General features: G+C 39.3%; 1 protein-coding gene across 4 annotated transcripts in view; it reads right to left on the bottom strand.

Annotated features, from left to right (window-relative positions):
• The window catches only part of ACACA (acetyl-CoA carboxylase alpha), a 231,396-nt gene that overhangs the window by 144,393 nt on the left and 62,680 nt on the right, over positions 1 to 24,323 (bottom strand). For all 4 annotated transcript variants that reach the window (XM_061177170.1, XM_061177167.1, XM_061177168.1 and 1 more), the window contains 10 exons: positions 24,070 to 24,176; positions 20,809 to 20,919; positions 14,644 to 14,853; positions 10,840 to 11,010; positions 9,680 to 9,841; positions 8,881 to 9,044; positions 5,173 to 5,323; positions 3,831 to 3,934; positions 1,968 to 2,049; positions 1,364 to 1,509 (listed from right to left, as the gene is read on the bottom strand). In XM_061177170.1, coding sequence (XP_061033153.1) covers positions 1,364 to 1,509; positions 1,968 to 2,049; positions 3,831 to 3,934; positions 5,173 to 5,323; positions 8,881 to 9,044; positions 9,680 to 9,841; positions 10,840 to 11,010; positions 14,644 to 14,853; positions 20,809 to 20,919; positions 24,070 to 24,176 — 1,408 coding nt within the window. The remainder of the gene's footprint in view (positions 1 to 1,363; positions 1,510 to 1,967; positions 2,050 to 3,830; positions 3,935 to 5,172; positions 5,324 to 8,880; positions 9,045 to 9,679; positions 9,842 to 10,839; positions 11,011 to 14,643; positions 14,854 to 20,808; positions 20,920 to 24,069; positions 24,177 to 24,323) is intronic.

Genomic DNA, 24,323 nt, shown 5'->3' with positions numbered 1-24,323 from the left:
TTGTAAAAGATAGTGGTAGGATAATGTCAATCTTAAAAAAAAACCTGAAAACTTCCTTCTACACACACACACACACAGCATTTATTGGATCCTTTTTTTAAAAAAATATTTATTTATTTGTTTATTTATTTGGTTGCGCTGGGTCTTAGTTGCGGCTCATGGGCTGCTATAGTTGCGGCTCGCTGGCTCCTTAGTTGTGGCAGGTGGGCTCCTCAGTTGCGGCATGCATGTGGGATCTAGTTTCCTGACCAGGGATCCAACCCGGGCCCCCTGCATTGGGAGCGTGGAGTCTTAACCACTGCGCCACCAGGGAAGTCCCTTGCATCTTTGTTTACAATGCCAAATAACCCAAATTTCCTTCAGTAAGGGTCAGATTAAATAAATTATGATACATCCATATAATGGAATAATATACGACCATTAAAAAGAATAGGTACCTCCATCAAGGAAAAAATAAAATGAAGGTGATGCTGATGTAATAGCTACCATTTTTTGAACTCTTACTATATCACAGACAATGTTCTACAACCTTTCCATGTGTTAATTCAGTTAATTACCACAGCCACACTGCATGATTGGTGTTGAACAGTATAAAATATGTTAAAGGAAAAAATAAGGTATAGAACTAAATGTTATTTTTATTTGTGAATATATTTAAAGAAAAACAGTATGTACATATATGTAACTTGTATATACAGACAAAATTTCTGCAAAAACATATGAGACTGTTAACAGTGGTAGCATATAAAAAGGGGAATTTATTTTTCATTGTCTGCCTGCACAGGAGTGGCAGAGACACAATTTTTTTTAATTAATTCATTCATTCATTCGTTCATTCATTCATTTATTTATTTATGGCTGCGTTGAGTCTTCGTTGCTGAGCGCGGGCTTTCTCTAGTTGCGGCGAGTGGGAACTGCTCTTCGTTGTGGTACACGGTCTTCTCATTGCCGGGGCTTCTCTTCTTGCGGAGCATGGGCTTTAGGCATGCAGGCTTCAGTAGCTGTGGCATGCGGGGTTCAGTAGTTGTGGCTCGCAGGTTCTAGAGCGCAGGCTTAGTAGTTGTGGCACACGGGCTTAGTTGCTCCGCAGCATGTGGGATCTTCCAGGACCAGGGCTCGAACCTGTGCCCCTGCATTGGCAGGCGGATTCTTAACCACTGCGCCACCAGGGAAGCCCAGAGACAATGTTTTTAATTATAAATACTTCTTAATACTCTTGAAATTTTTGTTAAGTGCATGTACTATTTTTTTTTAAATTAGAATAGAATCCACAAAAAGACCTTGAAAAATCCCAAGAGTTAGTGACTACTGAGAGAAAAGATTGATACAATGACCAGCAAATGGACCTTAAACAGCCACTCACCTATCCACCTCCTCCTTCATGTACGTGGTATAACTGCTGCCATCATAGGACAAGAGCAGTCCTCCGTCACTCAGCCGATGCACATCTACTTCCACACACGAGCCATTCATGATCACCACGTAGGAGTTCGGGGACTGTCGAGTCACCTGTAGGAAATGAGAACCCGAAGAGACAAGTCAGTGTGTCCCTTCCAGGGGGAGTCCCAGACAAAATTTCGGTATCTCAGAGATCTAGGTAAGAAAGCTCTGCCAGAGGGGAAGGAAATTCATGGCACTGGTGCTCTGAACACTAGTGTCTGTGGGCATGGCTCAGCCTTGCTGCAAGCAAAGAGGGCGGACCTTAGATGCATCTCCCTGCTCTGGTTGCTCTGTCTCCTTTATCTCTTAGCTGCATATGTGAAATTAAGCAACAGCTAAAACATTTTCAGAGAATCACAAAATACTGCTTTGACACAAGGCTACTGACACTAATAATGATTATAATTTCATTAACACCCAGCCCTGCAGTAAACCAAACTTCCCCCCCATCTCTTGACCTAAAGGAAGCAAGTCGACAAAGAGAGAGGCAAAAAGTACAATGTTGGCTTCAGTGGGGTTCAGCATACCTTCAGTACATACTTGACTCCCTCATAGATGAGTTCAACATCTACTGTATTCAGAAGTGTATGAGCAGAAAGGACTTGACCCCTGAAAGAACAACAATGTGAGAGACACTTCTAGAAAGTTCTAAAAGTTTACAAGGGAATCTCAAAGGTTATCAGTTATAGCATTTCCTGGAATATTAAGACTGAAAACAACCTAAAGGACCATCAGTAAGGGACTGATATATAAATTACAAAAAAGCCATATAATGGAATATTATGCAGCCATTAAAAAAGAAAGATGAAGCCCTTTATGCACTAACATGAAATACTCTCTAAAATACACTGTTAAATGAAAAAAGCAAGTGAAATTGTGTAGGACAGCTTCAGAGTATGCTACCACTTGTGTTTAAAAAAAAATAGGTGGTAGGAAGAACCAAATGTTACATATATATGCTTATATAACTTACCATATGTCTGAAAGATTACAGAAAAAAACTGGTAACGTGGGTTGACTACAGGGAAGGAAACTGGGTGACCAGGGAACAGAGGTAAGAAGGAGACCTTTCACTACATACCTTTTTGTGCCTTTTGAATTTTAAACCATGTGAATATATTACCTGTTCTTAAAAATAAATAAAATTAAAACTTAAAAAAGGAGAAAAGCTCCAGTGCAATCAACCCTCATCTACCCTTATCAACTGAATTTTATTTGGGGTCTTAAAAAAAAAGGCAGTAGGCCATGGCTGGGTGGAGGGGGAAAGGGAAGGACATTGCCAAGGAAGGAAAGAAACGCTATCAAGAAAGACTTTGATAATAATTAAAGGAGGGAGTAAAAATGCAAGTGAGGCAAGTTGTTAATAATGGGTGAATCTGGACAAAGAATACATAGAAGTTGTTTGTATTATTTACGCAATTCTTCTATAAGTCTGAAATTATTTCAAAACACAAGTTTTAAAAATAAATTTAAAGTAACGTTAAAAAGGTAAGGGGAGCTCGTAGAGGAGAGATTATGTGTGACATATCTGTACACCAGTAGGGAAACCATTTAACTAGGTTAGAGACTGCATGTTGAAGAATAGAAATGAGTATGGCTCAAGTGGTAAAAAGGTGCCATAGTATATCGGGAGTTGGAAGTCACTCTGAGGGATTTAGATCTGATACAGAAGGGAAATGTGAGCTGATGACAGTTTTAGTGCGTAAGTGTAACATAGTGAAAGATCTTCATGGTAAGACTTGAACAACTGAAATCTCAGTTCAATTTTTAAAATTTTGTTTCTTTTCTTCCTTTCAGACACCTCAAAATGGAGCTGATGTAAGTCTAACAACACAGAAAGAATTAAAGTGCCTGTGATTAAAGTGCTATAAAGTGATTATCCTTGTGGACAATTCCTCCAGGGACTCAAAGGCAGAGCTCAGTCTTCAGAACCAGTGTTGGAAATGAGTTTAGCCCCACACATACTTGAAAGACTCATGAGGTCATCTTGAATATCAGCCTCAATTATTAATTCCTGAAATTTTACAGGTCATATATGAAATATTCAGGGTTCCTTGCTAGAGTAAAACACCAGATTTTCATCACCAGGGCTTTGAGAGATTTGATGCTTGTACAGAACAGAATGTTTACTTCAGCTGGACTCCAGTTTTTAAAAAGCAACCTATTCTAACTGTGGTATAAACCAATTTCTAGAATCTGCCCTTAGAGCCCCAAAATCATTTGCCATAAACTCCTACATCCCTTCTCTCCCCTGCCTCCATGGTCAGTGAATAACAAGTAGTACTCACAAGCTGCCAGGAAGAGAGAGAAGAATAAATGGGCCTCTGAACTTCAGTCCTGTACTCAGGACCACTGGTTAGCTTGCACAGACTATGAGAAGCAAAGCCTACCTCTCTAAGGAGTGAAGGAAGTTGGAGATGCTATTCCGCAGGCTCACATCTGCCACGTGGAGAGCCCCACACACAACTCCCAACATGGTGTCAGGTCGCTCTGCCTGAAAAGAAGGAAAAGAGGGCAGATCAAAAGCAGGGTCAGTTGGCACCATGGCCCCTCAATTTAAATCAGCCTCAAATGTGCTGTGAAGAATCAGCTACCATTGAGAGTCTCCATCCTTATTGTCCAACTGATTTTTTTTTAACATTTACTCTTTTTTTTAAAGTATTTTTTTAAATTTTTATTTATTTTATTTATTGATTTTTGGCTGCATTGGGTCTTCGTTGCTGCACGTGGGCTTTCTCTAGTTGAGGTGAGCAGGGGCTACTCTTCATTGTGGTGTGCGGGCTTCTCATTGTGGTGGCTTCTCGTTGCAGAGTATGGGCTCTAGGTGTGCAGGCTTCAGTAGTTGCAGTACGCGGGCTCAGTAGTTGTGGTACGCAGGCTCAGTAGTTGTGGTACGCAGGCTCAATAGTTGTGGCTCATGGGCCCTAGAGCACAGGCTCAGTAGTTGTGGTACACGGGCTTAGCTGCTCCGCGGCATGTAGGATCTTCCTGGATCAGGGCTCGAACCCGTGTCCCCTGCATTGGCAGGCGGATTCTTAACCACTGTGCTACCAGGGAAGCCCCCAACTGATTTTTGAGACAAAAACACATTTATTTTTAGAATCTGAATAGAGGCCTCATTTGAATAGAGATGAAAAACACCTTTCCCTCCACCCTCCCTAAGATTTCCACTGAGCCAATCGAAGAGTACCTCAAAAACAAGCTTTTGTCACAAATAAACTTAAAAAGGTGCAAAGATTTGGCTACTGATAATCTCAAAGAAAAATGGTGTGTAACCAAAATTTGGACCTCCAGCTAATTTACATGAATCTAACAATTTTATACAAAATCTTGAGTAATTTATATTCGCCCAGCCATTCAGGAACAAAGGGTAACTTCTGTTGATTAAAATGAGGCCCCTCTCATCAGTGCTTGGTAGACAGATGTAAAAGTTGGTAACTCTGAACCAGATTTAACATCAAGTGAAGAAAGAGAAAGTATTTCAATCCCTGCGTGCCTCTCTTCAAATATACCCTTGGAAGTAATACTACAACCTATAAAGTGACTGTGTAACACAGGCACAAGAACTCTTACAGTGCTAAAATCACACTGACTCCTAGATTTTTCCACATAGACCAAGAACGATTTAGATTAGAATCAAATAAATTTTATCTAGCAGCATGGACTGATCACACCACAAGCCTATAAAAACCCAATCCCAGAAGCTGTTTGTGTAAGTGGAGAAATACACACCTGTACTTTTTCTGCTATCAGTCTGTCCAGCCAGCCAGTGTCAATTCTATTCATCTGAAAGCTTTCAGTCTCCAACAATTTGATCAGGTATTCGACTGTAGTTCGAAAGTCGCCCCGGATAGATAGTTCCTTCAAAGCCACCACCATGTTTCTGGGAGAAGGATAGAAGCAGCTCTGTTTCAGCAACAAATGTTTTAGTGTTTTTCAATCATTTTCAAGAATCGTTTCATTCCTTTAGAGTTTCAGGAGGCGGGGGAGAGAGACAGACAGTTCCAAGAACAAATGAGGGTGCAGATATATATGTGCTCATTCCAGATAGAATTTTCAAGAAGTCAGCAAACTTACGAGTCTGACTAATATTACCATAAGAGCATCAGCAGATCACATACATTTCATTATACAGAATACAGAATAAACTATCTGCAAACCACCCAGTTTTCACTGTTCCCATCATTCCATTCATTTATTGCTGGCTAACTAGAATTAGGGCATAATTCTCCCCGCCTTACACCTTTTTTATTTTATTTAGGTAAAGTTTACATTTAATAAAATATACTTAAGTATACTGTTCAGTGAATTTTTACAAACGCTAATACCTTAATTTAAAGGTTTCCATACAATGGAGGTAACTGGCTGGGGAAAGTCAGGTATTAGCCTGACACTGCGTGTGACAGTGGTGTTTTTTTTAAGCTGCATTTTAGCCATCTGTGGAATGACTTGCTCATTACTTTGATTACTTTCCAATTAAGTGTTAAATGATCTAACTTTAACAAAATTTCAAATACTATGGGGTTTTTCCCTGTATATTTCTGCCCAGTGTTATGCTGAACAGGGCAGGTCCTTACTTCAACAAATATTTATTATGCATCTCACAGACTCAAGACACATACTAGACTCTTAAGGGAGAGAGAATGTGGAGACAATAATCACTTTAAAAATATATGACATAATATCATAAATACCAGTAGAGAGATATAAGCAAAGTGTGGAGCGGTTCTAGGAGGGGAGAAAATCCACCTCCCTATGGTTTCATAAAGAATGTGAGATCTGACACAGAAAACAAACTTACGGTTACCATAAGGGGAAAGGGAGGAGGGAGGGATAAATTAGGAACATAAGATTAAGTGATACAAACTACTATACATAAAATAGATAAGCAACATGTTTTTACTGAATAGCATGGGGAACTATATTCAATATCTTGTAATTACCTTGTAATGGAAAATAATCTGAAAAAAACATATATATATAACTGAATCACTTTGCTGTACACCTGAACTAATACAATATTGTAAATCAACTATTCTTCAATTCAAAAAAAGAAAAAGAATGTGGGATCTGAAATGGGATGAAAGTTAAGCTGGGATGATGACTGTGACAGAAATATTCTTCCAAGTGGTCCAGGAGTTCTCAGCCTAGAACATTATTTGTTTCCCACCTCCATCCTCCTCTCTATGCCCTATCTCAGCCTGGCTTATTCCCATACATATTTCAGATATCAATCTAGATGTCACTTCCTTTTGCGAAACCTTCCCTGACCCTTTCTGGACTGAGTTAGCTGACTCAGCTCTACGCTCCTATAACACCCTTATGTAATCCCACTATCAGAGATAGCACTTCCTACATTGTGCTCAATCGCTTATTTGCCTCTCTTACTCTGGATCATAAAGTTCCATGAGGGCACAGACCCTATCTTGATCCTCATTTTATTGTCAGAGTCATTAGATATTCAGTAAATATTTGTTGAATGGAGTGAATGAATGGATGGACAGAGGGAGTAGCAAGAACAAAGGGAAAAAAGAAATAAAGTAGGGGTTGTGTTCAGGGAATGTTATGATTGAAGCAGAGGGTATGAGGACAGGAATGAGGGGCAAGTCCGTTCATTCAACAAACATCTACTGAATGCTTACTATGTTCAGGGGAGACAGCAGCAACAAGACAGACACGGTCCTGTTCTCATGGTATTTAGATTACAGTCTGCGGGAAATATGGGTTGGGGCTATTCTGGAGAAGAATATGAACACCAAGCAGAAGAATATAGACCTAATATAATGAAGAAAGAAGAAACAAACTCTGAGCTGAAGAATGAACTTTAGCATGGTGTTAAGAAGCAAGTTTAGGGACTTCCTTGGCTGTCCAGTGGTTAAGACTCTGCGATTCCACTACAGGGGGGCGTGGGTTCGATCCCTGGTCGGGGGACTAAGATCCCGCATATCACAAAGCGCGGCCAAAAAAAGGGCAAGCTTATTGTAGAGACCATAATTTTCATATGCTAAACATTAACCTGGTAGCTTTATACTGTAGTGAAATGTACAGAGCAGGTCAGGAAGTAAGGAGCAAGGCTTTTGGAGCAGGTCGTAAGACATGTCCTGTAGAGAATGCTCAGTGGCGTGCCAATCAGGACTGGAAACCTAAATACCAATAGCGGCCACTCTGGGGATGTAAGTGAGTGAGGCAGACTGGATGGGAGCTGTGTGAACAGAGAGTTCGTGTTTCTTCTAAAAGAAGCAGTCACACAAAGCTTCAGTTAACTTTTGCCAAGTGGAATATAAAACCAACCATCATCCTATTTTTTTAAGAGAAGACAGAAATCCATGTATTTATTTCAATCTCCCAATTTTTAAATATTGGCGATTTAAAAAAACTAACACTCTACAAGACAATCAAAACACATCTGTGGCTGTGACTAGTTGGAAAGCCACCAATTTGCAAGCTCTAGTGTAAACCTTCTTCACTTTGGCAAAGCAGGATAGGACTGTGAAAGAAAAATAAAAGGCAACTTTTATACCAGATGGTTTTTCTGGTAGCATTGCTTTAATTCTGAAAACTCCACTTATAGTTTTGAATAAGTGGGAAGAATTGTAGAGGACAAAATAGAGAAAAATTGAGATTTCCCAACTTCTAAACACATTATTAAAAACCAACATTATTAATAAATACTTACTGATTACACAATCTATGTGTGCAGTTTAAAGGTAAAAGGAATAGTATTAAATGCTTGGTTCAAGTAAATAGACAATTAAAAAATAGAACTAGATCAATTTTGGATAGATCTTCTAAAATATCTAACCTGTCAAAATTACCTCCTAGAGCCCTACTTTTCAGGCAAGCAAAACTGCTATTAAATATTTAATGTTTACGCTCAATAGAATATTAACTAATACTTATGATATACCAGTTATATTATACGCTGTGTGTATATTTCATAGCTCACTGAGGTCTCTCATATAAGCAATGTGGACAGTCCCCTTATGCCCTTTTCATGTAATAAGCAGTTTCATTTTATTATTTTAAATGGCTACGGGACATTTACAGCTATACCTTTATTTTGATGACAAATAACAGGTCTTATCTCTGACATATGTCAAGTTCTTGGACAAGAATCTACCTCCACCTCCCAATAACAACACCATTTCTATAGAAAAATGTGATATCTTTAAAGCAATCAATTTTATAAGTTTATTAAAAACATTGAAAGCAAAAATACTTGAAAAGGCTCAGGGCAACAGACAGAAAAACATCTGCCAAACACTGAATAAATTTAATACAACATGAATGTAAGTACAGTCAAAGATATATTTCTTCAAGAAGGTTATTCATATTAGTACTTTTATAGCAATACATGATTCCCATTGCCATGCTCACACCTTCATTGAAGATTAGCACAAGTTTATTCTCTGAAATGCAATCAAATGCTATTATACTCACGAAATTGCTTCCTCTCGGTTTTCTCCCCAGGAAAAGCAGTGACCGAACTGAGAATCAGCAAATTCATGAAGTCCCCCTGCAGCAGCAACACTGAAATAGCCCCAAACGTTCTTATTGCTGCGGAAATTCAGTTCCTGAACTGTTCCTGAGCTGGGCTTAAATCCCTGTCAGAAGATTCACAGATATAGAGAACAAACAAGTGGTTAACAAGAGGGAGAGGGAAGGAAGGAAAGGAAATATAGGGGTAGAGGATTAAGAAGTACAAACCACTATACATAAAATAAATAAACTACAGGAGTATTGTACAGCACAGGGACTACAGTCAGTAAATGGAGTATATTGAATCACTATGTTGTACACCTGAAACTAATGTAATATTGTAAATTAACTACATGCAATACATTTTTTAAATCAAAAAAAAAAAACAAAAAACAAAACCCTGTTAGAGAATGAAGAATATGAGATGATATTATATTTCCAAGGAAGAGAACGTTCATACACTCATTGTTCAGGTTCTGTGTAATCACACACACACAAAAGCAGAAATGATACACAAAAATCATAAAGGCTTGCGAGCCAATGTCCAGTGCTACGGACCCACTGAGGACTCTACAGTGACTAAATAGGTCTAAATGACCAACGGAACAGTGATTACTTATTTGTCTGCTCTGATGAAGCCTCTATGAATTTCCCTCTCCAGAGGAAGTCCCAAGATATTTCAGATATGCCCTCAGATAGCATCTTAATATTAAAGTTCACAGGGGAAAAAAAAGTGTAAACCTTTTAAGTGATGGGTTACCTCATCTGGATTTTCACTAGTGATCCGAGCAGCAATAACATGGCCCCTTGGGCAAGGAACATGAGCAGAATTTTCAAAATCAATGGGCGCATCACCCCAGGGAGATACCCCATACATCATACGGATATCCTTGATTCTGTACAAAGGGATCCCCATGGCAATCTGAAAGGTAATAAAACACACATCACTCATTTTTCACAGTTACTTGCCTTAAAATGTGGAAGCTATCAGATTTCTCATTTCAGTAGCCACCACCTAAAACACCCTATTTTTATAGCCTGCATCCTACATCACTGAATAGGTGACTCTAAGTTACTTGAAACAAAACACACGTAAGTTGTTAAATACTCCCCACTCCTTAAAAAGTCCCCAAATCCCTAATGCAATAGACATGAGCTTCCCTCTAATTGTCATTTCCCCATCAAGGGATGAGAATGAAAATATCCAAGGGAAGAGTCAGTGTCAGTGGCTCTCCAAGTTCAGACAGCTAAAAAGTCCTAACTATGTCATAATTACTTCATAATTATCGCCACAAACCACTGGAAAAAGTATATAAATCTTTATTTACTGGGTTCCTTAATAGGGACCACTGGGGACCAGAAGGGGTTACCAACGTGGGCAAAGAATATGTTATTTACAAATAATATCAAACTTCATCATGAACTACTACTGCTTCCCATAGCATTTGTTTCCTGGGCTGAATGGAGAAAATAATATTGACAGCCAGCACTTTAAACATTAAAAAAATAAATGTGTGCTGCCACACTCTTGCCATGAATAACCTCAGCCACCACTCTAAGGTGGAATTGCTTCAATATAGAGCACTAGGAAAAAGGAGTAGAGGACAATTACGATGTTTGTAAGGTTTCCTATAATTTAAACAACTGAGTAAAGCATATTATTTGTGAAGTTTCTTTCTGATATATGACATTTTATATCAGATGTGTCTGGCTAAAAAATAATAATATTCCTAGATTTGTACCATATCAGGAAAACCAACCCACACATCCCAAGCCATAGAGTGCAAGAGATGAACATTACACGAGACTCAGATAAGAGGCATTTTCTCTTATCAGACGCTGGTTGAACCAGTTTTGCAGGCATCTCTGACATTCCAAACTTCTGTAAGCAACTCTCTGATCAAGAGCAGGGTGACTCACCTGGAGCTGTGCCGCAGGCAGGTTGACATCGGCCACCATCTCTGTACAAGGATGCTCCACCTGTAGCCGAGGGTTCAGTTCCAGAAAGTAGAAGCTGCCATCCTGGCTGTAGAGGTATTCCACAGTCCCAGCACTCACATAACCAACCATTTTGGCAAGTTTCACCGCACACTCAAAGAAGAAAGATAAGGCAACATAAGTATGTCACCTTGTCCAGCTGATGGGCTACTACTTATCTATAGCTTCTCCCTCTCAAAGAGCCAGTGTTTATAAAGGCTTTTAGCCATGTGAGAGTGAATTTCACCCTCTCTGATTATTTCACAAGATTCCTGCACAGGGAAGACAAACTCAGCTCAAAGGTGGGTGAAGACAGTGGTTTTCACTTGGGGTCATAGGCAACCCCACCCAATCAGGCATAAGCACACAAAAGCAAAATAAAACACCATGGGAGATTCTGCACTGTATCCTTGTTCCTAGTATTTCTAGTATTCTTCCTAGAATACGAGAAATTCTTCCTAGAAACATGGCTGTCCAGCTAGAGACTAGATTTTCCACCCTCTCTTAAAGCAAGTGACTAAGTCTTAACCAATGCAACGTCAGCATTGGTGAGTGATATGCATAATCCCTGAACCATGTTTTGAAAAGGAATTGCTTGTCCTCTATTCCTGGCTTTTCCCCTTCTATGGACTAGAAATGGTCATGACAGTGCAAGCCCGTTTCACCATGCAGATGAGAACATACTAAGAATGACAAAACAAAACAGAAAGAACCTGAATCCCAAGATGGTCTCATGGAGCAGAATGGTCCTACTGGTCCTGGAGAGATCACCTCAGATTATGATTGGAAGGAAAAATAAACTTCTATCCTATTGCGTGGTTGTATTTTTTTGGATCTCTTTATTACAATAGCTTAACCTGTACCCTAATCAATACAGAAACTATTAAATTCAGGTAGGATGCTGATATTTTAGAAAATTAAAGCATGTGATGCTGACTTAACAACAGGGTAGCAGCTCTCAAGGAAACAGATACTGCAGACCGGAAAACTGGTGGCCTCCTTGTTAGGCATAAGAAAACATTTGGTAAACTGTCTCCTACAATAACTTGGAATGCGGACAAAACACCAACTAAGCCCTAAGAAAAGTGGTTAGAAAAAGTCAGAATGTGAAAAAAAACCAAATGCCTTTGTATCCCCAAACCAGAAGATTAGATTCTCACCCTGAAGCAACCCAGTGCCAAAGATCAAGTCAAGGGGGCTGCTTTAGTATCAGCTGGCCTCAAGGTAGTCAGTACTGAATTGAGGAGAGAAAGAGGGCTGAACATAGAAGGAAGTAAATAAAGAGGAAAAGTTACTATGTCCAGAAACCTTGAGTGTGGTTACTCCTACCTGAAGCTGACTAGAAGCAAAGAGTCCAGAAACTTACTAAGTTTTGAAGGAACTGTGTTTCTAAACAAACCACAAATCTGGCTTTCAAAACCCATGATTGATAATCACAGTCATCTTTGTGGCCCCAACCCTGCACCAGGAGGAAGTGAGCGGTGAAAGCTCTGCCAAAGAAGGTATGGTCTCCAAAGCTCAGTCATAGAGGACGGTGAACAAGGAAGAACTTCCCAGAGAAAAAGGCCTTAACGGTGCTTTGAGGGATGATGGGCAAATAATTTACTTCCAGAGAGCAGAACCAGGGGCAGCCAGAGGGCTAATTGAGGTATTACTCCACCACATGACAGGAAATCACCACAATTCCTCCCTAGAAGAATTTGATAACTGCTATGGACCAGTGATTATTGCCTATTTTTCATTCTTCTTTTTTCCAAATGGGAGTTATCCTGTTCCTACTCCACCACTGTATATGGTGAAAGGAGGAATCACAAGGGGTAGGTAACTTGTATTCTAGGTCACTGGCCCATACAAAGCCACAGGTACATATAACAGAGAGGACTGTACATTACCTAGAGAGTTGGACTTCGGGCTGAATATAGTAACTAGGTGGGACTTTGGGCTGTCTTCTTTGGGGAAAGGCTAAGAATGTTCCAAGAGTGACAAAAAGGGTGTGAAAGGATAATGGGTAGCCAGAGGAGCAGATACAGATTGTTAAATGCCCTCCAGTAATTTTTCATTGCGTCATCCATTTAGTAATAGAATCTCCTGAATTTCAGCTGAGCATATGGCCACCCAGCTAGTGACTACAATTGCTAACATCCCTTGCAGCTAGGTGTGATTGTGTAACTGAATCTTGTCCAGTGAAAAGTGAGCAGAAGTAGTATGTGTGACTTCTGGCTCATATTTTTATATGCTTGCCTTCCAAGTCCTCTCTTTCCCCCTCCCACAGGCTACAGTGTGAACATATTCTTGCGAGCTAGCTTTAATCATAAGGTAATGACACCCTAGGACAAGGGTTGGCAAATTTTTTCAGTAAAGGCCAGATAATTATTTTCAGCTGTGTGGGCCATATAGTCTCTGTCACAACTACTCAACTTTGTCACTGCAGTGATAAGGCAGCCATAGATAATACATAAATAAATTAGCATGCCCTGTTCCAATAAAATTTTATTCACAGGGACTCCCCTGGTGTCGCAGTTGTTGAGAATCCGCCTGCCAATGCTGGGGACATGGGTTCGATCCCCGGTCCAGGAAGATCCCACATGCCGTGGAGCAACTGAGCCTGAGCACCACAACTACTGAGCCTGCGCTCTGGAGCCTGCAAGTCACAACTACTGAGCCCACGTGCTGCAACTACTGAAGCCCACAAGCCTAGAGCCCATGCTCCACAACAGGAGAGGCCATTGCAGTGAGAAGCCCGCGCACCACAACGAAGAGCAGCCCCCACTCGATACAACTAGAGAAAGCCCACGCGCAGCAACAAAGACCCAACGCAGCCAAAAGTAAAATAAATAAATAAATAAATATTTTTTTAAAAAACAACAGAAAAAAAAAATTTTTTATTTACAAAAACAGGTGGCAGGTTGGATTTGGCCTGCTAGTTGTAGTTTGCTGACTCCCCTCCTAGTAATAGCAAAGCAGTAAACCGGGGTTCCTGGCACCAGCTCATCTCTGAGCTATGATGAGAGAGAGAAATAGAACTTGCACCTTGTTTAAGCCACTGTATTTTGGAGGCCTCTTTATTACAGTAGTTAAAGAATCAATCTTAATACACACACAAACACACACACACACGTAGAAATTAAACTTAAAATACAGACGACCATATATTCAGCTTCTTTGGAATCAGGGAGAAAAAAGATGGAAAACGTATCTCCAATAAGATGAAGATTGAGTCAAGGTTCCAGAAAAGGCCATGTTCAGACTCCTAAACTACAACTATTTCCAAGGGACCCTGTAAAACTGCTGAGAGATTATTTTCCATACAAAAATATAGACTATGTAAATTTTAAAGATACTTAGAGGAACTTTTAAGAGACAATGGACTTGAACAAATTCATCTGAAGACTAAAGGATAATCAATCTAGAAAATGCAACTACCTGCTTATCATGAGCTTGTTAAAGAACCAGACAATAAGATTAAAAAATCCCAAAACATTTCTCTTCATTATCCTTACTCAAAATAGTACACTGATTTCTTGTCAAAAGCGTTAACTAATTTAGAGTTTGAAGTGTTCACTGGTATCTCTACTAGAGGGAGAAGAACAGAATTTTTATTTTATTTTTCCTCTAGGAAAAGGATATAATCTTATCAGTTATCCAGAACCACCGCTTGAAATTCCACTATTCTCAGATTGGCATATGAATTAAATGAGTAGTAGTTCTGTGTAAGAAAACAAAAATTAGAGCTTTTCACATACATACCTGTTCCATATGCTCAAATACTGCTGGAGTAGCAGTAGCAGCAGGTGCCTCTTCAATAATCTTCTGATGCCTGCGCTGTACAGAGCAATCACGACCAAACAAAGAGATAGCGTTGCCATACTGATCTGCTAAGATCTGCACCTCCAGATGACGAGATTGTTTGGCTAGTCTCATCACAAAGATAGGAGATCCAGGGACTTCAGCTTGAACCTATATTAGAAAAGGAAATAGAACAAATTCTTAAGTGGTAAGCACGTTTTCTATCTTGATAAGCTCCTTCCATTTCAACAGGCAGATGCCTAGAAGTGTCAGGGACCATGTTAATCATTAGAAATACAAAAATAAATAAAATATAGTTCATGCCCTCATCCTTCTTAAAGATACTGCATTCTTAGTTATATAACGAATATTAATTGATAAATACAAAAATGTATGAACATCCAGTGTGTTACAAGGGCAAAGAACAAATATTTTGAAAACACACACACACAAATTCCACAAAAGGGCAAAATACTGCCATCAATTCCAAACAACCAAATGCACAACTTGTTCTAGACTAGATACTTTCCTGGTTCACGTTACATTATATACAGTATTGTTGTAGTCAAAGGACTTTCATCTTCAGTTTTGAAGCATACTGTCACTAGATACAGAACTCTACACTAGCAATTATTTTCTTTCAGCATTTTAAAGATACCATGTTTAAATGTTTTCTGGTTTCCACTGTTTCTACTGAGATGTCAGCTATCAATCTTATTGTTACTCCTTTGAAAGTAATCTTTTTTTCCCCGGCTGCTTTAGGATTTTCTCTTTTCTCTGTCTTTTTAGGGGAGTGGAGTGGCAGATTTACTCTGATAAACTTAGATGCGGTTTTCTCTGTACTTCTCCTTGCAGGGCTCATAGTGTTTTTTGAATCTGTGCTTGGTATCTTTTCAGGAAATTCTTAGCCATTAGTTCAGAAGAATTCTTAGCCATTGTCTCTTCAAATATTGCTTCTGCTCCATGATTTCTTCAAACATTGCTTCTGCTCCATTTTCTCTCTCTTCTCCTCTGAGACTCAAAGTACACGTTAGATCATTTCACTGTCTTTTATGCTCTGTATCTCTTATGCTTTGTTTTGCTATATAACAAGTCACCTCAAAACTCAGTGGCTTTCTTAGGACACCAACCATTTTATTTGCTCATGATGCTGTGCTCATCTGGGCAGTTCTTCTGGTCTTGCTATAGTCATTCATGTGCACATCATCATCTGGTGGCTCGAGTGGGGCTGAATGGTCTCATTCAAATGTCTGCTGACTTGTGCTGACTGTTGGCCAGTAGGTCTACAGAGCCTTGACTGGAACAGCTCATCTCTATTGCATGTGGCCTCCATCTTCCAGTAGGCTAGACCAGGCTTCTTCAATGCAGTGTTCCAAGAAGAGGGTGAGGGCAGAAGCTGCAAGGCTTCACAAGCACTAGCCTCTAGAACTTACACAATACCACTTTGGCCACATTCTAATGGTCTAAGCAAGCCACAAGGCCAGCTAAGATTCAAGGGGTGGGAAAAGAGATGCCACCTCTTAATGGGAGGAAAGGCAAAGTCACATTGCAAAGGTTTATACATTCAAGAACAGGAGAGGTTATTGCGGCCATCGCTGCAAACAATCTACTATGGTCCGCCCTCTGGCCACAGTAAGTCACATACCTCCCACATGCAAAATAGACTCACCCCCTCCCAAGACCCCCAAAGTCATCCAATCATGGCATCAGGCTTGAGGTCCACTTTCTCATAAGTCAAGTCCACAAGCAAAAGAGACTCCTTGGGTGCAGCTCCTCAGGTGCTCTTGATCCAAAGATCTGGGAACTAAAAAGACAAGTTATCTGCCCCCAACACCCCCAACATTTAATGATGAGATGGGGAGAGAATAACTGTAAAAGATACTCCTATTCAAAGAAGAAAGGACAGGAGGTACATAGCAGTCACTGGTCCACAACAATTCTGAAATCCAGACGGGCAGATGTTGTGAGGTTCCCTTACTCCAGGGGCACGGGATTTTTTTTGTTGTTTGCTTTGTTTTTTACTACGGTCTTGTTCTGCTCCCTGTGAGTGGTTTCCTAATCCATGGCTCCCCTCTGCTCTTAGCTGCCCTCTGGGCTCCTGGCTCCACAATCTGAAAAATCTCTTTTATTATTAGAAATTACTAATGTTTACAGCTGAACAACTTTTCCAGTCTGCTTCCTATTCATAGAAAATCAAAGTCCCAGAGGCCTCTTTGAAGTCTGAACTGTCTCTGTCCCTTTAGTCCCTTTGGTGCATTTATCAACAGAATTCTCTCAGAAACTTTGTGGTTTTCCTATGAATCATATTGGAAATTCACTACTTGCGCCAAAAACATATCCATAACTTTTCTGCACAGACCTCTCTGTACCTCGGGCTTGTCAGGCTGCTGTGGGACAACATCTTTAAAATTCTTAGAAGCCCTTCTTTTCTAGCTGAGAGAGTAATCTACCAGGTACTGTCTTAAATATTTCTGAGGTCTTAAAGGATCTCCCAGGCATTCTTGATTTGGTCTTTACTCTGAAGTCATTTTTTACTTTGAAAATCTTTTGCCAGCTGGAGAGATTGGGAATGAGAAACAGTTCTATTTTCAAACTCAACAAGTTTGAAACACCTTCTTTAGTTCATCCCTCTTTATAGTTCCTTAGCAAAAGCAACCAAAAGCATTCAACAGATACTGTTAACACTTTATCTAAAAAGATCTCCTTAACTAGGTCTACAAGTTCACTAAATACAGTCTCTACCTTCCAAGTTACCTCAGGTAATTGTTCCGTCATTACCGAACATGGGTTACCTTTTCCCTCACTGCCTTTCCATCCTGCACTAAAAGTTTGTTCACCATTCTTCCAGCCTTCATTAACAACCTCCTTACCATTTTTCCAGCCTCCACCTATGAGCCAGTCTCAAAGCCAATGCCACATATTTTACTTTTTTGTTAGGGCAGTATTACACCTTTAGGTATCAATTTCTGGGTCAGTTATCCATTGATGCCTAACAAACCACCAAAAATTTAGTGACTTAGGACGCTGACCATTTTTTTTTATTTGCTCACAGCAATTTGAGCTGGGCTCAGTTGGGCAGTTTTTCTGCTGATCTTGGCTTGGAGCCACTCACGTAGTTAGTCATCTGGCAACTTGACTGGGGTTGGATGGTCTAACGTGGCCTCACTTACATGTCTCAAAGGTGCTGGTGACTGTCAGGTCTAGGAAGCCTCAGTTGGGATAACTCGTCTCTGCTTTGTGTGGCCTCTCTTTTCCAGAGGGCTAAACTGGGCTTTTCACAAGGCAAGTCGAAGGCTCATTCCAAAAGGGCAAGGGCAGAAACTACAAGACCACCTGCAGTTTAGGCTTTGGAACTTGTACACCATTTCTACCACATTCTATTGGTCAACCCAAGTCACAAGGCCAACCAAAATTCAAAGGGTGGGAAAGAAAGACTCTATTTCTTTGTGGGAAGAAGGCAAAATCATACTATAAAAAGGTGTGTATATAGGGATGGGAGGAGTTATCATGGTCATCTTTGCAAATACTCTCTCACATGCTCTTTTCTGTATTTTTCATCCTTTTTGTCTCCTCATGCTTCAGTCTGAATTTTCTTCTGACCTATCATCCAGTCACTAATTCTCTCTTCAACTGCATCTAATATGCCATTAAACTCCTCTATTCACTTAATTTTAGTTATTGCATTTTCAGTTCTAGAATTTTCATTTGCTTCTTCTTTATAGTTTCCAGTTGTCTGCCAAAATTCTCAATCTTATCTTTAATTTCCTTGAATACATTAAATATAGTTACTTTAAAGTCCTTGTCTGATGGATCCATTATCTAAACCCTCTGTGGGTCTGTTTCTATTGGCTTTTATTTTTCTTGATTTTCAAACACATAATTTGATATGCTTGCTTATTTTTTAAATTTATTTTATTGAAGTATAGTTGATTTACAATGTTGTGATGCCTGCTTATTTTTAATTGACTGCTTGAAACTGCATTTGAAAAATTAATAGAAATAATTTGAGGTTCTGGATGTTACCTTTCTCTAGAGAGAATTTATATTTGCTTCCTGCTGGTGGCTAGGGATGCTAGCAACCCTAGAACACCATGCTGGAGTCAAGAGTTGAGCATTTTGAAGCTGAGATTTAGTCCCTTTGAGAACTGGTCTATTTCTAGTTCATTCTTACTCCTTCAAGATCCCAACCTAAAATGTGGGAGGTTTCCCAGGGAACCCTCCTCAGCAAACCCTACAGTCTAAGTTTTTTCCTTTTAGTCTTATAAGACTGTAGAAAAATCTAATCAGCCTTTTTTTTTTTTTAATTTTTTTTTTTTTTTTTTTTAATTTTTGGCTGTGTTGGGTCTTCGTTTCTGTGCAAGGGCTTTCTCTAGTTGCGGCGAGCAGGGCCACTCTTCATTGCGGTGCGCGGGCCTCTCATTGTCATGGCCTCTCTTGTTGCGGAGCACAGGCTCCAGACACGCAGGCTCAGTAGTTGTGGCTCACGGGCCCTGTTGCTCCGTGGCATGTGGGATCTTCCCAGACCAGGGCTCGAACCCATGTCCCCTGCATTGGCAGGCAGATTCTCAACCACTGTGCCACCAGGGAAGCCCTAATCAGCTATTCAAATGCTTCGTCTCAAACTAAAGGATATCTCTAGGTAAAAAATGGCCTCAAACATGAGACCTTTCTGGGTTTCATTCTTCTCCTATATCTTAGCCCCCAAATTCTTCATTGCCTTGAAAGATCTCTAGTGCCTTAAAACAGATTTTTTTTTTTTTTAATTTGGCCACCTTTCCTAATTTGCTCTCAGTGGGAGGACTGATTTGAGTTACTTAGTTAATCATTACTGGAACTTAAGGACTTTTACATAAAACTTCCTAATCTTAGTATTCTAGATATTTCAACTACTTGATTCCACAGTAATAAGTAACTTTGAATTCTCTAAAGGAGTTAACATTTTAAAAAATTAACATGCACTGACCTACTTATGAAATTAGAATTATTACAGAAGGAATATAAAGTAAATGACAGGTAATATTCAAATACTGACACTCAAAATAGGATAATGCAGCAAAACAATACCTTTATCACTTTCTTTGTCTAGTATATCAAATCATGGAAGACCCAGCTCACAGAGTTTTTCTCTTTAGCTCATGACAATGAAGCAAGAAGTTTGGTGCTGAATGGTTTAAAAAAAAAAAGGGGGCAAATAATATGCAGCTAGGGGTACTAGTAAAAGATGGTACAAAGTAAAAGATGCTGGGAAAAATAAGAAAAAGTGGGAAGCTAGGAAAGTGAAAAGCCCAGAAGGTGTCCCAATTTTCCTTTTTCTGCCTCTTCTTTTTCTGGGTATTGGTAGGAGAAAAAAAAAAAGTGAGTCAAGTATGTAAGGGTGACTCTGAGGGCAGGAAAAAGAGATTCCTGTCTTCTGATTCTTTCTCTTAAGATTCTGAAAAGAAATCATTTTTTTGGCCTCCACAACCAACTTGTAGTATGGCCACATCCTTGGCTGCAAATCAGAGGATTAGGCAGAGAGAGATCCTAGGTTTAGCTTTCCTGAGCCACCCTCCGTTCTCATAGAACATGGGCCTGCCACAGGGTCCCTGTGCCAGGGTGTGGTGGCCATGCAGTACAGGCCACGGTATTATAGACTGCTGGGCCAGAACACATGACAGAAACTCAGGAGCCTGCAGCCAATTTGAACTGAAGTGAGGTGAAGTCAATCAAAGAGCTTGAGTGAGGCCAGGCCAAGAGCATCCAGATCAGGAATTAACCGTGTCACATACATTGTCTAAAGTGCCAGCAGAAGAGGGGCACAAAAATGTAGAAAGGTACTGACTCTTGCTTGTTACTATGAGTTCCTATGAGCCACACAAACCATATGCAGAAGAGCTATCTGAGAAACTGAGCAATTCTATATAAGACAGAATAACTCTACTGCTTGAACTACCTAAATGAATAAAACCTTAAATTGAACTGGACATTTTATTAATTCTTTTCCCCTGCTAATAAGCAGGTAGAGGCTAGAAAGAAAGACAGGATTAGCTGTAGATAAAAAAATCTAAATATTTTCTGGACATCCAAATTACATGCATCTCTGATATACATGTTAGTTCCAATAAATAATGACAGCTTGTACTCTACCTGTCTGAAGAGGTTAGGGAAGTCATCTGCATTGTTGACTTTTCTGATTCCCTTCCCTCCTCCTCCTTCTGAGGCCTTGATCATTACTGGATATCCAACTTCCTCCGCTGCCTTCAAGAAGAAAGAGAAAAATGGAAATGAGAATGGTATTAGTAGGGAAGGAGAAAACTGGCATTTTCTCCCTTTAAAAATGCTGTCATTTGGCAGGTCTATATATAGCAAAATAGAAAGATCCTGAAGATATACTATTAGGTGGGAAAAAAAAGTACCTGAATAATATTTGTACTATTGGGTTGAACAAGAAGAAATTGCGTTTTTTTGGTAGGTAAAAAAATGGTTGAATATTGGCAATTTTGTATGGTTCAATCTAAGATAATCCCATATAGGTCAAAAACAAAGTAAAACTATACGTATAATTATGTATGCATTCACACACTTACATATGTAAGTATAAAAAAATAAGTCTAGAAAATCCACCAGCGGTGATTTATAAAAGGAAGATGAGTAGATATAAACTTTCACTTTTTACTGTATATATTTCTGTATTATTAGAATTTCTCATAAGATGCAGGAATTTGTCTATTACCCATAATTTTTATTTTATTTTATTTTATTTTCAAGTTACCAGAGTATACACTGTCTTTATTCCATAATTTTTATTTAAAAAAAAGACAAAAAGACATACACAGTTCACTTATTATAAGCTGATGGCCTCAGCATAGCTTCTGACCCTCCGACAACACATAAGACTCAACAAATCAGGATTCTCACATATCCAGAAATTTTTCTCACTCAACTTTTTGATAAAGATAAAAATAACAAGATACCAAAATATTAATGAAAGTAGTCAGAAAACTAATTTTCAACACATGCTCTAAATGTGCTTTTCACATTTACAGTATTTTATAATGATCAGGTGATGATCCCAAAACTTTTTGAATATTTAATTATATATCCATTAAGTAAGGAGCCAGTTAAATCAAGATATACCTATTTACTAGACTACTATGCTATTATTAAAGGAATGAGGTAGCCTTTACATGCAATGATATGGAAGATGTCCATATTTTAGTTAAGGCAAAAAAGTAAATTGGGGAAAAGTTAACCAAAAGTTTAAAATAACTGAGTCATTCCTTTGTCAAAACATTCCAGTCTTTCACGGTTTACATTGTAACAATATCTAAAAAAGTGTCACCAGAAAAAGTGTCACATTTTAATTTTTGTCAGTAGATTAGGCATGAAAATCCTTCACTCACAGTCCCATCTCTTCTAAACTCTCTTAACTATTCACTTCTATGCTTATAAACAAAATTAGCATGATGAACTCAATCACTGGGTGATAAATGAAGAAACAGCCACAGTTGTGAGAAAGACTTAAAAAAAAATAGGGGGGGCTTCCCTGGTGGCACAGTGGTTAAGAATCTGCCTGCCAATGCAGGGGACACAGGTTCGAGCCCCGGTCTGGGAAGATCCCACATGCCGCGGAGCAACTAAGCCCGTGCGCTACAACTACTGAGCCTGCGCTCTAGAGCCCGCGAGCCACAACTACTGAGCCCGCGTGCCACAACTACTGAAGCCCATGCACCTAGAGCCCGGGCTCCGCAACAAGAGAAGACACCGCAATGAGAAGCCCATGTACCACAACGAAGAGTGGCCCCCGCTCGCTACAACTAGAGAAAGCCCGTGCGCAGCAACGAAGACCAAATGCAGCCAAAAAAATAATAATAATAAATACATAAAATAAATAAATTTTAAAAAACACTATATTAAAAAAAATAGGGTAGCCCACATGATATAAGAAAAAGGCAGGCCTTTTAAAAATATATAAAAGCTCTAGGCACAGGTCATCCATTTAAAATATTTTAGAAGAATTTTAATGCCACGAGGAAAATGCTTATGTATAGGTAGAAAAAAACCTAGGATTACGAAAACAATGTATATAGTAAGACCTTAATTTTACAATTATCATAATAATTATAGTTATGGGAATCTACTAATAAAGATTATCATTATATGAATCTATGAATCAAAAAAGGCTGGAAGAAAATATATGAATATGTTAACAAGACTTATCTTTGGATGGTGGGCTTATGGGTTTTATCATCTCTTTTCTTACTTTCCAAATTTTCTACCAGAAAATTTTATGTTTATAACCAGGAAAAAAAGGAATTTTAACTGATAAGCAAAATAGCTAATTCCCTACAAAGGGCTTCTACTCTTTTGCAAATTATAGCAAATAGAACATAGCATTAGCCATTCAATTAGAAATATTAATTCTTATTAAGGAGATTACAGGATGCTTAACTTGAAATGCAAACAACAGAGCAAAATTAGTTGAGCATTCAGTGTTCCTCCTGAATTTATAACATACAAGTCAAACAAGAGTAGTGTGTTTTTCTAAAATATAGCCTCCTTCATTACCTCCTTGGAGGCATAACTGACACGTCCAACTAATTAAAAAGTGAAAGGGGAACAAACTGGAGAGAACTATGAAGAAAGAAAAAGTAATGTTAGAGAGCCGACCTCCTTTTGCTTGGGTTCGTGTTTCTACATGGACAGACAATAATTAGAGTAATAGTTTCAGCCTCTATCAGCTCCCTCCCTCACTCTTCCCCAAGGGAAAAAGTGAATTCTGTGATTGGTCAGTTCAGAAGGAGAAACTGAGCATGTATAGCTCAGCCTTTCCCCCTTTGGGATCAGCCCACTACACAGAACAGATGCTGTTTGCCAGCTCTCAGTCATACAATAAACTGAATGGCAAAAGCTCTGCCTCTGCGGTCATTTACACCACCAGTAACCAGTGAGCAAGCCTGCTTAACTGACATTCAGTTTACGAATCTGATTGCTGCTACACACTTAAACCATTTTCACCATCATCTCTATTCATAATAAAGCTGACATTTTGATCTCTCTCTGCCTGGCTTCTTGGTTCTGAACTCAAGTAGGGCAAAAAGTGTTGTTTGCCCCCAACTCCCCCGGCATACACACAAACACTAACAGGTGGTAGAGAATAGAATCAGAACCTCCTTAAAACTCTGATTTAACCACTTAAGAAATGTTCTGTCCAAGTGAACGGCTTGCTTCAAAACAAATTTAAATTATTTTTGTGAAACATAGGTCACTTCCTCATACACTATACCTCCTGGTCTTACAACCCTAATGCCATCGTGGGTGTACATCATGAACCAGGCTCCAAATCCCTGTATTTGGGACCATAAGTGGTCCGTTGAGAAACATCACTCCCTAGAGTTAGTAACTTACCTTCAGCCCGTCATCCACATCCTTCACACAACCTTTTTCATATAGTTCCTGAGGAACATTTAAGATACGTTTTGAAAAATCATTTTCGTGCCAGTCCACACAAAGACCTGCAATAGATAACAGTGACTTAAAAGCAGCTACAAAAGCTTCTGTTCTTGTCAATTTTCTGCTTATACCTTCTTTATTTCCCCCCACTGTTTTTTTGGCGGTGCCACACGGCTTGCAGGATCTTAAGTTTCCCAACCAGAAATTAA

This window comes from Eubalaena glacialis, chromosome 19 (genome assembly GCF_028564815.1).
Source record: "Eubalaena glacialis isolate mEubGla1 chromosome 19, mEubGla1.1.hap2.+ XY, whole genome shotgun sequence".
NCBI lineage: Eukaryota > Metazoa > Chordata > Mammalia > Artiodactyla > Balaenidae > Eubalaena > Eubalaena glacialis.
The sequence above is the reverse complement of the archived record's forward strand: the minus strand, read 5'-3'. Positions and strand labels throughout refer to the sequence as shown.